The 21774-nt window shown below is 40.9% G+C and overlaps 1 protein-coding gene across 5 annotated transcripts in view; it reads right to left on the bottom strand.

Moving 5' to 3' along the window:
- The window catches only part of kmt5b (lysine methyltransferase 5B), a 59889-nt gene that overhangs the window by 20998 nt on the left and 17117 nt on the right, over positions 1–21774 (bottom strand). For 4 of the 5 annotated variants that reach the window (XM_067993990.1, XM_067993989.1, XM_067993988.1 and 1 more), the window contains exons 2-4: positions 7453–7698; positions 6337–6490; positions 495–660 (exon numbers count right to left, since the gene is read on the bottom strand). In XM_067993990.1, coding sequence (XP_067850091.1) covers positions 495–660; positions 6337–6490; positions 7453–7615 — 483 coding nt within the window. In that variant the 5' untranslated portion in view covers positions 7616–7698. The remainder of the gene's footprint in view (positions 1–494; positions 661–6336; positions 6491–7452; positions 7699–21774) is intronic. The other variant, XM_067993992.1, reaches the window with a different exon arrangement.

Here is a 21774-nt window from a genome sequence, read left to right as displayed (position 1 = left end):
CCATAACATGAACTTTCCTGGCAGCCAATAAGGCTGCTCCAAAACAAAGCTTTGAGTCGGGCCATCTTGCCCAAAAAGGTTTCTCCTCTTCAATGGAGGAAATTCTACTCTAAAATATGGACCAGTTTCCTCCTCCCTGCAGGAGCTACAAAAGGTTGGGCCATATGGAAAATGCAGAACAGCAGGCTATACGATCACAGAACATTTTATTATTCAATAACAAAACAAGAACGCACACTAAAATATTTTACACAGAAGTCATTAGATTTCCAAAACCGTCCTTGTGAAATTTAGCAGGAGGTTGATTATACTCAATGTGCTAAGAAGAAAAACTTGAGATTTGGAAGGCTTTTATGCTTCAATCAGACTTTTCTATCAAACTGTATCAAAAAAGTGTTTTGGAGAGCTGGAGCACTTTGTTTGGATCATTTATGCTCTTAAGCATATACGTTAAGGGGAAAAAAAACTTTTTTAATAAAGAAAACTCCACATACATGCTCCTTAAATAACTTTTCTTGACTTTTGTTTTTGTTGAGGAAATAGTGTCGTGCCCATTCTCCCGTCGTTAGTGCTTTGAAAGCTTTTTCTAAATTCTCATTCTTTTTGAAATCCTCTATTACTTCTTTGAGGTCTTCCTGTCTTCCCTTTATGGGTCGAAATCTTCAAAGGGAAAAAAAAGAGTTGAAGAATAAGTTTTATGTATTGTTCATGGTATACACAATATAGTAATGAATTTTAAAAAGCAGTTGGAAGACATATCTATTTCAAGATCAAACCACACAAGTCTGCTGTACCCCCTTTTTATTAATAGTTACATCTTATACTAGTTTTAAAGTCTATCTTGAACTAAAATTTTGAACAAACATTATGGTCAGGAGATTAAGTTAAAACGCTTGAATAAAAATAGAGGCACAAAGATTTTAAAGAAGCAAAATTGGGTCAAGTCATCGTATCCTGTTCTGGCTTTCTTAACAGTAAATGCAAAACTTCATTATTGAAGAATTAAAGAGAATTAGTAGTAGCTAAAGCTAATGTGTTTTAGAAAGGAAAACTGCCCCTTATTTTCAGTGACCCATTTTTCAAACCTGAGATTTCCAGTTTAAGTAGGAATCAGCCCTTGGCAATGCCTCTCAAAAAACTCAAGTTAATTATCTAAAAAGTATAAATGGGCTGTGTGAGATGAAGGAAGGAAAGGTTGCACTCTTGCTAATCTAGAATACCAAAAAAATTGACCAATAGCTTCAAAAACTGTTATGGTCTCCCAAATATTGGCAATTCAATAATGGCTGTGACATGCCAAATCAAGTAATAACATGGGCTTTGTAACTTAACCAGCAGATATGCATTCTTTCATGGTGGTGGTACATTTCTAAGGAGGTCTGCGGGCATGCTCCAATAGAATATTTTGAATTTTTACACAAAAACAAAGCATTCTGTTCATTGTAAGCACTTTTATACTTCACAATTATTAGACTGTTAATCTAAAAAAAGCAAAGTGACATTTGGATTTTCAACAAGCCAGACTATTACTTACCTATGTTAACTCAACAGTCATTCTCCCAATCTAACCCTCCACCATCTCAGTTCACAATAGCATTCTACCCCATCTGGACCCAATTCACAGAGACAGTGATCCCATCCAACTCCACACCCGTTCACAGAGACAGCCTCCAGTCCTCCAACTCGCTCAGTTACATAGGAACAGGAGTTGGCCATTCAGCCCCTCAAGTCTGTTCCGCATTCAATTAGATCATGGCTGATCTATATCCTAACTCTAATAACCCACCTTGGTTCCGTAACCCTTAATACCTTTGCCTAACAAAAATCTATCAACCAGAGTTTTGAAATTTTCAATTGACCTAGCCTCAACAGCTTTTTGGGAGAATGTTCCAGATTTCCACTACCCTTTGTGTGAAGAAGTGCTTCCTGACATGACCTCTGAATGGCCTAACTCTAATTTTAATGTTATGCCCCCTTGTTCCGGATTCCCCCACCAGAGAAAATACTTTCTCAATCTACCCTATCAACTCCTTTAATTATCTTAAAACTCAAATAGATCACTCCTTAATCTTCTATACTCAAGGGAATACAAGTCTAGTCTATGCAACCTGTCTTCATAATTTAACCTTTTTATTCCAGTATCATTCTTGTGAATTTGCGCTGCACCCCATCCAAGACCAATATATCCTTCCTGAGGAGTGGTGCCCAGATCTGAATGCAGTACCCTAAATGGGGTCTACCCAGAGCTTTATATAACTTTAACATAACTTCCACCCCTTTGCATTCCAGCCCCCTTGAGATAAAGGCCAACGTTCCATTAAACTTTAATTATTTTTTGTACCTGTCCACAAGCTTCTCGTGATTTCTGTACTTGGACCCCTAAATCTCTGCTCCTCCAGTTCCTAGTTTCTTGCCATTTAGAAAATACTCTGATCTATCTTTCTTATGTCGAAATGAATGACCTCACACTTCCCCACATTGAACTCCACCTGCTAGTGTTGCCCACTTACTAAATCGATCAATGTCCTTTTGCAACTTTCTGCTCCCATCTACACTATTTACTCTGCCACCTAACTTGGTGTCATCAGCAAACTTGGATATATGGCTCTCTATTCCTTCATCTAAGTCATTTATAAATATAGTGAAAAGTTGAGGCCCCAGTACAGGTCCCTGGAGGACACCACTAGTCACATCCTGCCAGTTGGTGTACATAGCCATTATCCCTACTCTGTTCCTACCTCCTAACCAATTCCCTACCCATGTCAATAGGTTGCCTCCAATTCCATGTGCTCACATTTTTGTTAACAGTCTTTTATGTGGAACCTTATCGAATGTCTTCTGGAAGTCTGTATAAATAACATCTATAGACACTCCCTTATCTACCACTTTAGTTACCCTAATTAACACCCTCCCTCCCCATTTCCTCTCACTTAAATCTGATACTATCCTTCCTACCCCACCCATTGCGCCGCTTCCAGCTTTTGCCCAGTTCCCTCTACTGCCATCCATTTAGTTCTCCCTCATTATCATTCATTTCCCCACCCTTACCATATCCATTTTTTTCCATCCTTTTAAAAAAATGGTCTATGTGCTAACAGTAACAATATTTGAACATCATCCCACTAGTTTGGAAAAGCATAAAAGCTTATGATGGGTTTCATAGATTTTCATAACCCCTGTGCAGTCAACGGGCAACCTGGTCTAAGGCTTTTACGAATACCATATGGAAGTACACGTGAACAGTTAAGAGCAATTCTTCAGCTAATTTTCACCATCAAGGAACCACAATTTCTGTTTTACAGCTCTCAGACAGCACTTCCAAGAACTGGAACTTATGCAGAAATTTCCTTAAGAAGCTATGACGTCTGGTTGACAGCTATAAAAGTGCTTAGATGTATTTCAATAGAAAAGTGAGATTCCAGCCAAGTGATGAAAATATTGAATTTATTACCATTATTGAAAATTTATACACTATTGTTTGTTCTAAAAATGTGATCATACAACAACACATAACACCAATACTTTGCCACAGTGGTGTAAATAAGCATGCACCTCCAATTATCCACAAAAATTACCAGTCTTCCCATGTCCCAGCAGAAATGTGGTAAAGGCATTGGGTTAAAAGTTTTGGTGCTAATGATAACAGATAACCTTTAACAAAAATAGAGATATCGTAATGATTCCTAAACGCACAAGAAAAGCACATTACAGATTTGCAGAACAACCTCCAGTATTGGTCTTGATAGTGCACTCTATGTAGATGTGTGTGTTTCAAATTGTGCGCAATGCTCTGCACGTGGTCCAAGAAAGAAAATAGTGAAGAGCTAGTTATGAAGTAAGACTTACTTGTTTAACAAAAAACACAATTGCATTTTTAATGAGTGCTTGACATTTAACAGTTTATATAAGTTTAAAGTTATACAAGAACAGTTTAGTAAAAAGACTAACGAGATCCCAACCCCAAAGGTATACCAGATACTCAGTGCTCAAGGATTGTACCATCCCATGTTATCTGGAATTTTTGCTTGGCCTGACGGTATTTCAGCTGGAAGGCGCACACTTATGTCTGGCAAGGGTTGGCATTCAGGGACCATGTGTGGTACACTCAGGGAATCAATTATGATGGGCAGAATGTCCTCAAATCTTTCCAGTTGGATGCTATTGAAGAAATCATCTGCATAGTTGAATCTGCACATCAGGGAATTCTGGTTGGTAATTTGTATAGGTATTAAACACAAAATGGGAAGCTGATTCCAAAATGCTCTGAGCAACTAGTCTTGCCCTGTTTTACTCAATTACAGAGTACCATGCTCCACTATGGTCATGCTACAGCCATGCACACAAAATTGATGCTGAACTTAAATCAATCCTGTAGGGTCATCACAGGGACTTCAAAACCAACCCCCACACATTCGCCATACTGCCTCGCAAGGATTGCATCATTATCAGTGAGGCGGGGTGCCTTCAGCAAAGAGATACAAAAATGGGTGTATGATCCTAGACACCCACTGCATGGACACATTCCACCATCTAAGAGGCTGAAATCCAGAAAGAGCTTTGCCTCTGAAAATCCCTTACCTTAAAATACCACTGTGGAAGGCTACAGCGTAACAAAATGCCAATGATATTGAAGGCCTGGTTCCTTCAGAACAACTCTGTCTAGGCATTGACTGCAAAAAAAAAACTGGTGTACCCCAAATCGAGCGAGAGCTAGGGCGGCAAAGACTGTTTACAATTTGACCAAGTGAAAGCTGAGAAACGATTCCAGACGTTAAATGTGGAGAGCCTCAGCAAACACATGAATATTGACAGTGCCCCTGTCAACATCTTCTACTCCTGAGGAACTATTCGAGGTAAGTGATAACATTAGATCCTGGTGTGGTTCTGGAGAGTCAAGCTATGATGACGATGATCACAATTTAGCTAAAGTTGTTTAATTATGCAGGTAGCTAAACTAGTACCTGGACTATTTAACTTTTGATAATTTTTTGCCAAATTTCTTTCCCCCCTGCCTTTCCTAAAAACACTAACTTATGGTGGGATAACAGTACCACCAGCAGTGGGTGCCTTCAGTACCATGGCCAAGTGGCCATTCTTGACATGAAGGTCTATACAGCAAGTATTCACAGGCTATTTAAAAGCCAGACCTGATTTTGATTTTGTTCTTATCAACAGCAAGAACCCTGGTTAATTTTCCCTTCTCCAAGTGATGTATACTGCCATAACAGCTTTAACTTACCATTTCATTTTTACTTATCTGATGACCCCAGGTATTCTTTTCGTAAATTATCACCAGTGAACCTTCAATGTTGTTGGCACTTCATTCTAATTTGTTCCATTTCTAGCATCAAATGGTCACGCACATAAATAAGGATTTGATTTTAATATTTCCTTCAATTTTTAAAAAATTGATTTGTGCATTTCCAAAAATATTAACCCCTTATTTCATCTCGCAGGGTTAATCCTTTGCGCTCACCAGCCTTTTTCCCATGATAATGGACTTGTACGTTTTCAATTGTTCCATTTTTGACTGACAAATTTGGCGTAAAATGTTGATGGAAGAATCCCCGATAACATTATATTTAATTTTTTTTTTATATAGAAAACACTGGTAAGAAAATAGTCTGTGACAGGTAAAGTTCTATTACAAGTGGAGTAATTTTTTTCTGCTACCCATCATTTAGGACAAGTGAAACGTATAAAGAGAGAACTGTTATTACTAGAACAAAAGAAAATTATGAGACAGGTACTTTGATACCATAGGTTCCTTTAAACCGCTGTTTTCCAAACTGCTTAATTTTAATAAAAGTTAAGCTTTTAAAATAACAATGAGAGGGAAAAAACTTGGAATTTGGATGTAGTGAGGACTAAACTTTATTTCAGCAATACTACATACTGAACATTTTAAGTCACACAGCCCCACAGAGCAGTTGCCTCCCAACTATGGGGTTGCGGGTTTAAGTCCCAGGACTGCCTGCGACTTGAATTCTTCCTACCACAATTGGGTCAGTTTGGTCAGTTCTTGGCCAGACTGTAAGAGTGTCACACAGAAGCGAGGCGTTTCATCTCAGGGGAGGTAGGAGGAACTGACATTGTCAGGCTCACACCATTTCAGTCACACCTGCCTGCCAAACATGGAGCTTTACTGATGGCAGGCATCGAGAAGTCCGCGGCCCAGACCATCCTACCCTCCTGTATGGGGGAGGGTGTGAGGTGGTGAGCAACCTACAATGGGAGAAAAGTAATTTTTGTATCACATCCAGAAATAAATTACAATTTACCGCTAATGCATCAGCAATCTATTTAGATTTGAAAATTGGAGTGGTTGATACTTGCCTGACATACCTGGTGTTCATTTTGTGTGTCTGGAACCCCAGATAGGGATCAAGGACTAAGCTTGTTGCTAGATCATCATTTTCGCACAGCTCTTTGGCTGTCATTCCAGTGGAAGGTACATATCGAGAGCCGTGACCCTCAAAACCCATCATACCTAAAAAAAACACACAATATTGGTTGTGCCTTAATTGGCATTTAGGGAAAGAACTTGCATTCATAACCTCAGGATGTTCCAAAGTGCTTTACAGCCAATTAAGTATTTTTGAAGTGTAGTCACTTAAAATAATTCCCAGGATGCTAGGTCTGAATTATTCTTTCCAACTTGTCATTAAAGAACGTTTCTGCTGCAACAAAAAACCTTATCCAGCAAGTGCTGCTGTACAGATATTTCTTTAATTGATTTATATTCCTTGTATTCCTGTAAAATTTAGATCTCATATCCAACATCAATACCATTCCTTGAATGAGCTTTCAAGTGGATGACATCTTCATTTACAATTTGGAGTAAAAGTGTTCCCGATGATGTGGTATCCTACCAAACAAATAGTCAATGGAAAGCTAAGAATCAATCACATACACTTAATGGTCAATAATTACCATTTAGCCCAGTCTCAAGTTCTCTCAATACTTATTCACTAGAATCCCACTTATTTTCAGCAATCTTCTACATATAAGATTGCTGACATGGATTTATCAATCAACAATATAAGGTCATCAAAAGGACAAGCAGAGTTTGAATGAGTGCAAATTTTACACCCACACAGATCAACTATTGTATAGACTGGGCAGGAAAAGAATTAATTCACTTCTTTAATAAAAATTATGATTCAAAGTTCCAAATAGCATTACACAAACATAAAGCAGCAGATTAAAACCATGGCAGCTGTGTTGCAAGTCATAGCTGCGAAAAACCACTTTATATATTAGAAGGGAAACTTGAATTTATACAGTCAAGTGCCTCAATCACATCTCAAGAACGTTTCAAAGTGTGTCACCTTCAATTCACTACTTTTGAAATGCAGTGAACAAATTATAAATACACATTATGGTGGCTGATTGATTTAGGAATTCAACAAAACCAAAGCAATCACATTAAAGAAAAAGTAAGTCACCTACGGGTGCTACGTTGTCCAAGTGCGACTCTTGTGTTGGCCCTTGAATTTCCCCTTCCAGAGTGCTGTAGCTTGGATTGACTCTGATGATGTTCACTGGACAACCTTCCCCCATTTTTCCTGCTGCCATTTACAAACATATTCTTTGTTTCTCCCAACCACTTCATACCCACAAACAACCTGAAGCAGTTGCATTTAGTCTATGTCAGAACAAGGCAGCCTTTCTCTACAATAAATTCTGATCTTCTCCCTGTTGAAGCAAAAAAATTGTATTATTACCACTACCAGACTAGCTTGGTAATCTGTAAAACTGGCATAGCCATTTATTAATGACTATTAGAAATCACACAAACAAACTATTCGAACGCAAAAAATTTTCTTCTCACAAATTATTCATAACTTAATGAATTATCGTTAAAAACAGCAATGTCCACTTTTAATGCCCATCTAGCATTTTTTTCTCTGTCAAAAGCAGTACATCAAATTGCCTCAACACAATGGTGTACAACTGTAATCTTGGAGAGGGAACTTATAACTCTTCAGTCTACCATGGGTTGAACATTTGGCTTAGTTCTAGTCAATCTCATCCTAGAAAGTAAGTGACAGTGAATGCAAGATAGTCTTCCCAACAATGAAGTGACTATTTCACACTTGTTACCTCTAACAGCAAATCAAAAATTGGGAACTGGCAATATGAGAAAGAGTGAATATTGCAGATTGCACATGTATACAATATAGGCAGACGCAAAGGAAAAATAAAGCCGAAGCAGTGGTAAGAAGAGGGATCACTCAGAGATTTTAGTTCACAAGCCTCAAAATTTTCTAACTAATTACGCTGGCAAGCCTCTGCACTTACCAGTAACCTACCTTTAAGGGGGCTCTTAAAGCCAGTACCAATCTAGAACACAATAGTTCAAGGTGAATCGTGATTTTTTTGCTATTCTCAAATGTGCTACAATTAAGTATAAAACTCATTATATTGCCCATTCAGCAGAGATGCTTTGGACTCCTCTGAAATTGGGGTTAGCACTTGTACCACTTGTGTTTATTACATTTAACATTCAGTATATCACAAATGTGTATGCACAGGAGAGCTGGCAGTTCCCAGCAATTGTATTGCCAACATAACTGTGCCACAGGATCATAGTAGGTACAGCACAGGATGATGCCATTCGACCCATCGTGCTTGTGCCAGCTCTTTGAAAGAGCTATCTAATTAGTCCCATTGCCCTGCTCTTTCCCCATAGCCCTGTAAATTCTTTCCATTCAAAATACTTAACCCCAATTACCTTTTGAAAGTTACTTTTGAATCTGCTTCCACCACCCTTGCAGGCAGTGTATTCCAGACTATTACAACATGCTGCGTAAAAAAACATTTCCTTATGTCGCCTCTGGCTGTTTTGCCGATCACCTTAAATTTGTGTCCTCTGATTACCAATCCGTCTGCCACTGGAAACAGTTTCTCCTTGTTTACTCTGTGAAAACCGGTCATGATTTTGAACATCTCTATCAAATCTCCCATTAACGGTCTCTGCTCTAAGGAGAACAACCCCAGCTTCTCCACATAACTGAAGTCCCTCATCTCTGGCACCATTCTAGTAAATCTCTTCCGCACCCTCTCTATCGGCATGACATCCTTCCTAAAGTGTGGTGCCCAGAATTGCATACAATACTGAGCTGAGGCCAAACCAGTGTTTTATAAAGATTTAGCATAACTTCCTTGCTTTTGTACTCTCTGCCTCCATTAATAAAGTTCAGGATCCCATATGCTTTTTAACTGTCTTCTCAATTTGTCCTGGCACCTTGAAAGATGTGTGGATGGGCATCCCCAGGTCTCTATGTTCCTGCACTTCCTTTAAAATTGTACCATTTAGTTTGTATTGCCTCTCCTCGCTCTTTCTACCAAAATGCATCACTTCACACATCTCTACATTAAATTCAGCCATGCCCTCTGCCTCCACAAGATGATCTTTTTTGTCCCTAACCAGTCCCACGCTTCCTTTGACTACCCTTTTACTATTTATGTTTATAAAAGACTTTTGGGTTCCCTTTTATGTTAGCCGCTAATCTATTCTCATGCTCTCTCTTTGCCCCACTCATTCCCTTATTTTAGATCTCCTCTGTACTTTCTGTATTCAGCCTGGTTCTCTACTATATTATAAACCTTACATTCATCATATGCCTCCTTTTTCTGTTTCATTTTAATCTCTATTATCTTTAGTCATCCAGGGAGCCCTAGCTTTGGATGACCTTCCTTTCCCCCTCGTGGGGATGTGTCTACTCTGTACCCGAACCAACTCCCATTGACATTCAATGGCATTACCATCGCCGAATCCCCCACCATCAACATCCTGGGGGTCACCATTGACCAGAAACTTAACTGGACCAGCCATATAAATACTGTGGCTACAAGAGCAGGTCAGAGGCTGGGTATTCTGCGGTGAGTGACTCACTTCCTGACTCCCCAAAGCCTTTCCATCATCAACAAGGTACAAGTCAGGAGTGCGATGGAATACTCTCCACTTGCCTGGATGAGTGCAGCTCCAACAACACTCAAGAAGCTCGACACCATCCAGGACAAAGCAGCCCGCTTGATTGGCACCCCATCCACCACCCTAAACATTCACTCCCTTCACCACTGGCTGCAGTATGCACCATCCACAGGATGCACTGCAGCAACTCACCAAGGCTTCTTCGACAGCACCTCCCAAATCCACGTCCTCTACCACCTAGAAGGACAAGAGCAGCAGGCACATGGGAACAACACCACCTGCACGTTCCCCTCCAAGTCACACACCATCCCGACTTGGAAATATATCGCTGTTCCTTCATCGTCGCTGGGTCAAAATCCTGGAACTCCCTTCCCTAACAGTGCTGTGGGAGAACCTTCACCACACGGACTGCAGTGGTTCAAGGCAGCAGCTCACCACCACCTTCTCAAGGGCAATTAGGGATGGGCAATAAATGCTGGCCTCGCCAGCGACGACCACATCCCATGAACGAATAAAAAAAACCTCCTCCTTGAAGGCATCCCATTGTTCAATTACTATTTTGCCTACCAATTTTTGATTCCAATCCACCTGGCATTTTCACATTTAATTGTTCCTTGTCCTTTTCCATAACTATTCTAAACCTAATGATATTATGATCACTGTTCCCCAAATACTCCCCCACTGAAACATGCTCCAACTGCCCTCTTCATTCCTCAGAACTAGAACCAGCATGGTTTCCTTCTTGGAAATACACTGTTCCAGAAAGTTCTCGAACACATTTCAGGAATTTCTCCCTCTCTTTGCCCTTTACACTACTACTGTCCCAATCAATAATAAAATAATTGAAGTTCCCCATTATCACTACTTTATACTTCTGGCACCTTTCTGTAATTTGCCTGCAAATTTGCTCCTCTAGCTCCTTCCCACTATTTAGTGGCCTATAGTATACAACCAGTAGTGTAATAGCTCCTCTATTGTTCCTTTAGAATCAGAGAAAGTTATGGCACAGAAGGAGGCCATTCGGGCCATCATGCCTGTGCCAACCGAAAAAGAGCTATCCAGTTTAATCCCACTTTCCAGCACTTGGTCCATAGCCCTGTAGGTTACGGCACTTCAAGTGCACATCCAAGTACTTTTTAAATGAGTTGAGGGTTTCTGCCTCTACCACCCTTTCAGGCAGTGAGTTCCAGACCCCCCTCCACCCTCTGGGTGAAAATAATTCTCCTCAGCTCCCCTCTAATCCTTCTATCAATTACTTTAAATCTATGCCCCCTAGTCACTGACCCCTCTGCTAAGGGAAATAGGTCCTCCCTATCCGCTCTATCTCGTCCAGTCATAATTTTATATATTTCAATTAAATCTCCCCTCAGTCTCCTTTGTTCCAAAGAAAACAACCCCAGCCTATCCAATCTTTTCTCATAGCTCAAATTCTCCAACCCTGGCAACATCCTCAGAAATCTCCTCTGTACCCTCTCTAGTGCAATCACATCTTTCCTGTAATGTGGTGACCAGAACTGTAAGCAGTATTCAAGCTGTGGCCTAACCAATGTTTTATACAGTTCTAGCATAACCTCCCTGCTCTTATATTCTACGCTTCGGCTAATAAAGGAAAGTATTCCATATGCCTTCTTAACCTTATCTACCTGTCCTACTACCTTCAGGGATCTGTGGACATGCACTCCAAGGTCCCTTTGTTCCTCTAAACCTCTCAGTATCCTCCCATTTATTGTGTACTCCCTTGCTTTGTTTGCCTTCCCAAATGCATTACCTCACACTTCTCCGGATTGAATTCCATTTGCCATTTTACTGCCCACCTGACCAATCCATTGATATCTTCCTGCGGTCTACAGCTTTCCTCCTCACTATCAACCACACGGCCAAATTTTTGTATCATCTGCAAACTTCTTGATCAAGCCCTCACGTTCAAGTCCAAATCATTAATGTATACCACAAAAAGCAAGGGACCTAGTACTGAGCCTTGCGGAACTCCACTGTAAACAGCCTTCCAGTTGCAAAAACACCCGTCAACCATTCCCCTTTGCTTTCTGCCACGGAGCCAATTTTGAATCCGACTAGCCACTTTCCCTTGCATCCCATCTTTTACTTTTTTGACCAGTCTGCCATGTGGGACTTTGTCAAAAGCCTTGCTAAAATCCATGTACACTACATCAAACATGTTCTAACCAAATAGATTCTGTCTTTGACCCCTCAACATCAACCCTTTCCAGTGCTATAATAGTTTCTTTGATCAATACTGCAACCCCCACCACCCCCTTCTTTCTTTCCTTCCCTATCTTTCCTGAATATCGTGTAGCCAGGAATGTTAAGCACCCAATCCTCCGCTTCTTTGAGCCAGGTCTCTGTTATTGCCACCATATCACAGTACCTTGTGGTGACTTGAGCCTGCAGCTCACCAACCTTATTTACCACGCTACGTTCATTTACGCACATGCATTCCAATCTCAGAGAATGCCTCACATTTGCCCCCTATCTGATCTCTCCTATTTCTGAACTATTCTTTAGTCTAGTGCTATTCATCCCTCCCAGTCCTCTGTGCACCTTATTTCTCCTCTCTAATGTTTCCTCCTGGTGCCCATCCCCCTGCCAAATTAGTTAAAATCCTCCCCCACAGCACTAGTTAATCTTCCCGCGAGGACATTGGTCCCAACTCTGTTGAGGTGCAACCCGTCCACCTTGAACAGGTCCCTCCTGCCCCAGAACTGGTCCCAATGCCCATGTAGAGCGAAAGTGCACCATTAACAGCTAATCCAAGGAATTGTTGGTTGTGCCCATTTTGGCTATGACTACAAGTGATGCCTTGTGTCCCAAGTGATAAAACCTCCATTAACGGTAAATACTACAATATTACACGTATTATTTCAACATGCTTTCAAATCTTCTTTGCAGATCTGATGACACAAGCAATGGAGTAATATAATTTCCAGGAAAGTGAAGTAACACTCATAGCTAAATAATAACTTTTTGACGAGCACAAAATCCAGGCTGACACTCCAGTGCAGGACTAAGGGAGTGCAACACTGTTGGAGGTGCCGTCTTTCAGACGAAACATTAAAACGAGGCCTCTTGGGTGGATCCCGTGCACTATTTTGAAGAGTAGGGGAGTTTTTCCCCGGTGTCCTGACCAATTTTTATCCATCAACCAACATCGCTAGAAACAGATTATCTGGTCAGATGCTATTACAACATTAATAAGAAAGGATACATGTAAGAGAAAGCAATCAGTGGAGACTCTATGGTTAGAATTGAGGAATAAGAGGGGACTTAAAACTGTAATAGGAGTTGTCTACGGGCCTCCTGATAGCAGCATTGAAGTGGCAGAATGTATTAATTCAGAGATTAGAGAGGTTTGTAGAAAAAGCCGAGTTGTTTTAATGGGAGACCTTAATTTTCATTTAGATTGGAAAGAGCAGAGTAGCTCAAATCAGAAAGGTAGTGAATTTCTCGAGTGCATTCAAGATAGTTTCCTGGAGCAATATGTTCTAGAACCAATAAGAGGGCAGGCCATACTAGATTTAGTAATGAGTCTGGCTTAGTTAATTATCTAACAGTAAGGGAACATTTATTTAACAGTGTTCATATGATCGAATTCAATGTTAGGTTTGAAAAGGAGAAACTTAACACAGTTACTAAGATTCTAGATTTTGGTACGGCTAACATTACTGAGATGAGACAGAGAAGGACAGCAGCAAACTGGTCAAAACTGTTATCGGGTAAAACTACAGATGAACAGTGGGAGGTGTTCAAAAATGAAATTAGCATAATACAGGATCAGCATATACCCACCCCTAAGCGGCACGAGCTCTACTTACCAAATAAAACAGCCATGGTCGACAAAAGAGGTGAGAGATAACATAAAACTAAAAGGAAAGAACATAGAAAAGTGCAAATAATAGTGTAGATCCAACAGACTGGGAGAGATATAAAGAACAGCAAAGGAAGACAAAAAAAAAGACAGTAAGAGCTGCAAAAAGGTAATACACAAAAAGAAACTTGCAAGGGATATCAAGATTATCACAAAAAGTTTTTACAATTGTATTAGAAGAAAAAGGGTAGTCAAGGGTAATGTGGGCCCTTTAAAAACAGATGCAGATAATATTGAAAATAAAAAGGAAATGGCAAACTTGTTGAATAATTACTGTGTGTCAGTCTTCACAGTAGAGGAAGAGGATAATATACCTGACATTCCAGGGAAACTAATAATGAATCAAGGACTGGAACTCAATAAAGTCAATGTAAGCAAGAAAACAGTATTAGAAAAAATAATGGCACTAAAGACGGACAAATCCCCAGGACCTAATGGTTTCCATCCTAAGGTTTTAAAGGAAGTAGATGAGGAAGTGCTGATGCTTTAGCCATAATCTTCCAAAGTGCTTTCAATTCAGGAATTGTCCTTTTAGATTGGAAAATTGAAAATGTAACTCTATTGTTTAAGAAAGGTGAGACAGAGAAACCAGGAAATTATAAACCTGTTAGTCCAACATCTGTTGTGGGGATGTTATTGGAATCTATAATTAAAGACAAAGTGACTGAGCACTGAGAAATTTGAGCTGATTAGAGAGCCAACATGGATTTGTAAAGGGTAGGTCATGTCTAACGAACCTAAGTGAATTTTTTGAGGAATAACTAAAGCAGTAGACAGCAGAATTTTTTTAAATTCATTTGTGGGCACGCTGGCAAGGCCAGCATTTATTGCCCATTCCTAATTGCCCTTGAGAAGGTGGCGGTGAGCCGCCTTCTTGAACCGCTGCAATCCGTGTGGTGAAGGTACTCCCAACAGTGCTGTTAGATAGGGAGTTCCAGGATTTTGACCCAGCGACGATGAAGGAACGACGATATATTTCCAAGTCAGGATGGTGTGTGACTTGGAGGGGAACGTGCAGGTGGTGTTCCCATGTGCCTGCTACTCTTGTCCTTGTAGGTGGTAGAGGTTGCGGGTTTGGGAGGTGCTATCAAATAAGTCTTGGCGAGTTGCTGCAATGCATCTTTCAGAATGACTATGGATGTAGTTTATATGGACTTCCAGAAGGCATTTGATAAGGTTCCACATAAGGGACTGTTAGCTAAAATTAAAGCTCATAGAATTGAAGGCAAATTATTGATCTGGTTAGGAGATTGGTTATAAGACAGAGAGTAGCGATAATGGGTATGTACTCTGGAAGGAAATGACTAGTGGTGTCCCACAAGGATCTGTGCTGGGGCCTCAACTGTTCACTATATTTATTAACGATTTAGATAACACGCTAGAGAGCCAAATATTCAAGTTTACTGATAACAAAGATTGGTGGCATAGTAAAATAGGGTAGATGGGAGCATAACATTACAGAGAGACATTGATAGATTGAGTGAGTAGGCAAAACTGTGGCAGATGGATATGTAGATAAGTGCGAGGTCATCCATTTTGGACCAAAAAAGGATATATCCAAGTATTTTTTTAAATGATGAAAAGCTCGGAACTGTGGGGGTCCAAGGAGATTTAGGGGTCCATGTACACAGATTATTAAAATGTAGCAGTCGGGTACAAAAAATAATCAAAAAGGCTAAAAGAATAATAGCCTTTATAACTAGAGGGCCAGAACATAAAGGGGAGGAAGATATGCTGCAGCTATACAAAGCCCTGGTTAGACCACATCTGGAGTACTGAGTACAGTTCTGGGCACCGCATCTTAGAAAGGATAATTTGGAGTGAGAAGGAGTGCAGAGCAGATTCACCAGAATGTTACCAGAGCTCCAAGGGTTAGATTATGAGGAGATTACATAAACTAGGCTTGTATTCCCTGGAATATGGAAGGTTGAGGGGTGATTTGATAGAGGTTTAGGATTTTGAAAGGAATTGATAGGGTAGAGAGAAACATTGTCCACTGGTGGGGCGTCTAGGACAAGGGGACATAACCTTAAAATCAGTGCCAGGCCATTCAGGAGAGAAGTTAGGAAACACTTCTTCACACAAAGGGTGGTAGAAGTGTGGAACTCTCTCCCACAAAAAGCAGTAGATGCTAGCTCAATTAATAATTTTAAATCTGAGATTGACAGATTTTTGCTAGCCATGGGAATTTAGGGATATGGAGCCAAGGCAGGTGGATGGAGTTAGGATACAGGTCAACCATGATCTCATTGAATGGCGGAACAGGCTCAAGGGGCTGAATGGCATACTCCTGTTCCTATGATTACATTGCTGTTTGAGGGACCTTGCTATGCACATATTGGCTGCCACGTTTGCCAAAAAGTTGGGTTTTGAGAATGTTTTTAAAAAGGAATCACAAAAGGTAGAGAAGCCAAGGAATCTGAGGAGCAAGTTCCACAGAGAGGGGATGAAGATTTTGAAGGCTCTTCTACCAGTGGTGGGGTGAAGAGGGGTAATGCACAAAAGGCCAGATAACTGAAGGGTGCGGGAGGAGATAAAAAACCAAACGAAGTTGCGGGGATAGAGCGAGGCCCTGTAGAGATGTGCTAACTTCAAATTTAATACACTGCGGGGCAGGAAGCCAGCACTGGTCAACAAGGACAGGAACACAGGAATTGCCAGACGAAAAAAGACCAAGATCCATCAAGTTCGCCTACCACCATCACATGATACAACGATAATGGAGTTGTTTACTATACATAGCAATCAATCTTTATCAATTAGTCCACAAGAGACCCCAGTGGAAGAGAGTGTTGGGAACCGTAGGTTCAAAGTCACCCGCTCCCCCCAAGCATGCTACACTTACCATGTCATGTCTCAAATTACTCATATACTATATCCCAAAATGTTATTTTTTGAAAGAAATCTATCTAATTTGATTTGAATGAATCAATATTAACTGTTTCCAGTATCTCCCTCGGAAGTCTGTTCCATAGACTGACCACTCACTCACTGAATTGTTTCCGCAGATTAGATTTGAATTTACCCCTCTTCAAGCGCAGGCTGTGTCCTCTGGTTCTACTGGTCTGGACAAGGTGAAATAGTTTGTCATGGTCTACATTATCTAGTCCCTTTAGAATCCTAAAAACAGCAAAAATATCACCGCTCAACCTTCCCTTTTCCAATGAGAACATGCTCAATTTACATAATCGCTCCTCATAATTCAATCCGTCCATCTTCTCAAATCATTCTGGTCGCTTTCTTCTGTATCCTTTCAAGAGCTGCAATATCCTTCTGCTTCTTCTAGTTCATTGTCTGACCTAGTCAAGCTACGTCCTCTACTTCCACTTCTATGTCTGTCGGGACTACTAAATGCGAGATCTCCCTCTTTCATCTTGAATTCATGATCGCTTTCTGATATGTAATTCACTTCCGGACTCCCTGCCACTACTTGTACTCCGCTTTCGTACTCTCCACTCTTTTACCCCATTCTGGCAGCCCATGGACCTCGCTTCAAGACCATCATCCTGAACATTCAACCATTATTTGAACCTACCAGTAGCTTTGCCTGCACGTGGATGGGATAGGTCTGTCATGTGTTTCTTGATCACTGACGATAGCACTGTCCAGCCTTTGATCTACCTCAGCCTGCTCCTCAGGAACCTCATCAAAAAAATCATGAACATCTGAGGCACAAGGTGCCTCGTTAACTTCTATCAACTGCTCAGATTCTGAGATTTTATAATCAATTCCAATTAATCATGAGGAATGAACCCTAACAGTTTGATTGCCATATTGTCTTACCTTCACAACCTATTGCCTTACCAGGGCCTATCCATTCACTATGACCCTCTCTTTGATAGTATACCAAATCTCCTGAATTGAACTCTGTCTCAGATATTCTAATACGATGCCTTTGTGCTCTACAAATTTTCTTTGATACCTCAGCCTTGAGTGTACAGGGCATAATTTCAAAATTTGCAGATGACACAAAACTTGGAAGGGTAGTAAACAGTGAGGAGGATAGTGATAGACTTCAAGAGGATATAGACAGGTTGGTGGCATGGGCGGACACGTGGCAGATGAAATTTAATGCAGAAAAATGCGAAGTGGTACATTTCGGTAGGAAGAACAAGGAGAGGCAATATAAACTAGAGGGCACAACTCTAAAAGGAGTACAGGAACAGAGAGATCTGGGGGTTTATGTACACAAATCGTTGAAGGTGGCAAGGCAGGTTGAGAAAGGGGTTAAAAAAGCATACGGGATCCTGGGCTTTATAAATAGAGGCATAGAGTACAAGAGTATGGAAGTCATGATGAACCTTTATAAAACACTGGTTCAGCCACAACTGGACTATTGTATCTAGTTCTGGGCACCACACTTCAGGAAAGATGTGAAGGCCTTAGAGATGGTGCAAAAGAGATTTACTAGAATGATTCCAGGGATGAGGGACTTTAGTTAGGTGGATAGACTGGAGAAGCTGGTGTTGTTCTCCTTGGAACAGAGACGGTTGCGAGGAGATTTGATAGAGGTATTCACATTCATGAAGAGTCTAGACAGAGTAGATAGAGAGAAACTGTTCCCATTGGCAGAAGGTTCAAGAACCAAAGGTGACATGAGGAAAAATTATTTTACACAACGAGTGCTTAGGATCTGGAATGTTCTGCTCGAGGGAGTGGTGGAGGCAGATTCAATCATGGCCTTCAAAAGGGAACTGGATAAGTCCTTGAAATGAAAAAAATTGCAGTGCCATGGGGAAAGGGTGGGAGAGTGGGACTAGCTGGATAGCTCTTGCATAGAACCGGTGCGGACTCGATGGGCCGAATGGCCTCCTTCCGTGCTGTAACCTTTCTATCCTTTTTGTAATGTGGCGACCAGAACTGTACATAATATTCCAAGTGCTTTTGCACCAATGGTTTATAAAGTGGCAGGATTACCTCACTATTTCGGCTCAATATTGACCCTTTAATACATCCTAACATCTGATTTTGCTTTACTCACTGCCACAGAGCATTGTTGCGATAGCTTCAATTTTTTGTCAATCAGGACCCCCAGATCTCTTTCATTTATCATGTACATTATTTTCTTTCCGTTTAAGTAATAGTGCCTTCTGGGATTTTTGGCCCCCACGTGAAGCATTTTGTATTTTTCTACATTGAATTTCATCTGCCACCTGTCTGCCCAATTCCAGGTATATTGAAATTTCTCTTTAGCTCATCCTGTTCAAGCTTTGTAGTCTACCACCTTCATTAGCTTCTTCGTATTATTGGCAAATTTAGCCTCCGTGATCGTGACTCCTAACTCCAGGTCATTTATAAGGACACTAAACAAGAAGCCCCAAAACAGACCCATGTGGGACCCTACTGGTAACATTCTACCGGGGTGATGACAATCCCTTTGGGTTCTATCGTTCAACCAATAATGTATCCATTGTAAAATATTACCACCGATTCCCATTTTCTTTATTTTCAGTACCTGCCTTTCCAAAGGAAGTGCATTAAAGGCCTTAGTGTCGTGAGTCACAGAGAAGTAAGATTTAGCTCGCGAAGGGCACAGGATGGCTATGTTTTGGATAAGTTGGCATTTTTGAAAGATGAAGCACGGAAGGCCAAGAAGGTACGGAGTCTGAAAGTGACAAAAACTTGGATAAAGGCAGATGAATTGAGGCAGAGGTGGAGATAGGCAATGGGAAAAGAAGCAGTCTTCATGAAAGATGAAATGTGAGATTTTAAGCTCAGCTCGAGATCAAACAGGCTGCCAAAGGCTTTAGAGTCTGGTTCAGCCTGAATGAGTGGCCAGTGAGACAATGGAGTTAGTGACAAGGGAGCAGAGTTTAATGACCAGGACTGTAAACAATGGCAACAGAAATAATAATGCCTGCAAATCCACTTATTAATCCCCATCTTAAAAGCGCAAATTGAGAATATTGAATGCAATTACATCTGTTTATCAATCAATCAAAAAAAAGGAAAGGTGTCACTTAGTTGCATAGAACTAGGTCAGACATCAGAAGTTTTTCTTTTTGTATAGGGGAAGAGGGGTCATCGACTTCTGGAACAAGCTTTCGGCCCGTGTTGAGAGTACAAGTTTGCTGCAAATGTTCAAAAAGGGAGCTGAACAAGTTTCTAGTTATGTCTGATATCACAGCTTACAAAAAGTAAGGTGTAGTTATTGGGGATCATGATGCTCAGTCGCACCAAGACAATATGGAACAGACTTGGTGGACAAGCTGGTCTTTTTTTACCTGTCTTTCAAACTCTCCCTGGACTTCACTGCTCCTAGTCATCGATTTTCAATTTCATTGCTCCTCGCTTCTCTGCTGGTATACTGAATACATTGGTGCACACTGCTAACACCCAAGCTTCACTGAACCCCTGGATCAACCTCTATTGGGTGATGGTCAACTTCCCACTCCTCCTCAGCCTTCTGATTCCACTAAACAACCTTCTGTAGCACATTCCCTAATATTCTGGCCGTCAAATGGCTCCTGAATCCACTCCATCTCCACAACTGTCTCTGAACCTGGACACTGGTTCGTGGACGCTCCAAAATGACTCCATTGTATCTACAAGTCAACTTTAATCCACCATAGGACCTCTGATTTTTAACTTCGGACCCTTTCATGTCACCTCTTTCCAGTCTCTGCGTATGTCTGGAACATACATAACTCATCTCATCTCTGCCGTACCTATATAACCTGAATTTTGTGTCTATTTGTGCATGCAGACCCAAGCCCTCTATCTTCCTTTTTTCTCTCTTGGCCCTGCTCTCCTGTCGTCTCCTCTTCCTGTCATCCAGTCACAAAATCTTTCATTTCTCCCTTCTTGGGTACTTTCTACCCCAACCCATCACTACTCCTTTGCCTTCCCACTCTCTTGCTGCCATTGCAGGCTTGAAATCTCCTTCAATAATCCCACAGCTGCCTTCTGTGCCTCACTTGGCATTCTCTAAAGGGGCTAGATGCACCCAACGCTGCCTGCTTATGAGCAACAACCCCAACTAACCCATCTTCCCTATCCAGCATGCTTGCTAGAGGTTAACTTCACAAGCTTCTTGTGTCCTGTTCCTTTGGACTCTGACAGTGGATCAACAATCGCCATCCCTCTTTGCATTTCCCTCCAGAACGTCCATTCACTTGCGAACAAGGCTCTTGCCATCTACAACCTTAATGTTGATGATTGTATTGACATCCTGGCTTTGATAAGACTTGGCTCATGGGTGATGACACTTCGCCCCTAACCAAAGCCTCCCCAACTATTTTATCTTCCACCACCTGTCCCGCCAAACTGCCGCAGGTTGTTTGTACAAGTTTGAGGGTTTCATGTGTGTTAGCAGTACCAACGCGTAGCCCAATGGAAGCCTTCCATGATTGGCTGGGAATGCAAGACAAAGTGTACCATCCACCTACCCTCTACAAATTTAGTTTCTTTTAAATCAGCCAGATTTGTTGTTGGCTGACCTCTCTCTACCCTTTCCTTTCTCTTTGTGGCATCCCTCTATAAGAATCTAACATAAGAGGCAAAGATTGGAAAGCAATTGAGGATTGAAGGCACCTAAATAATCTTCAAATAGATGCAAAAACATTCTACCAGCTCATCAGGCTACAGACCTGAAAAGTTCCTCTTGTACACCCTATAACAGGAGAACTGACACAAATATTGACAAGGTGGTAAATCCAGCTCCATTGAAATCTGTAAGAAGTTTGCAGATTTCTACATCTCAGAATGTCAAACTATACAGAGGAAAATAAGCAAGTCTTTTTTTCACTTGAGAAAACAAAGTGAAGACCAAAGCCCACAGTGCAGGATGCAAACAAAGCCAAAAACAGTAAAGATAAAGTAAAATCACAAGAAGCATTAGCTAGCATCAGGTTTGGGTTTTAAAAGTCTGAAGATTATAGAAGGGAGGTTGAGTTGCACAGTTTTGAGGTCCTGAAAAAGAATGAGTTAGAGTAGGAGGCTGTTTAATAAG

This window comes from Heptranchias perlo, chromosome 12, assembly GCF_035084215.1.
Source record: "Heptranchias perlo isolate sHepPer1 chromosome 12, sHepPer1.hap1, whole genome shotgun sequence".
In the NCBI taxonomy this organism is placed as follows: Eukaryota; Metazoa; Chordata; class Chondrichthyes; order Hexanchiformes; family Hexanchidae; genus Heptranchias; species Heptranchias perlo.
This window is presented reverse-complemented; position numbering and strand designations above follow the sequence as displayed.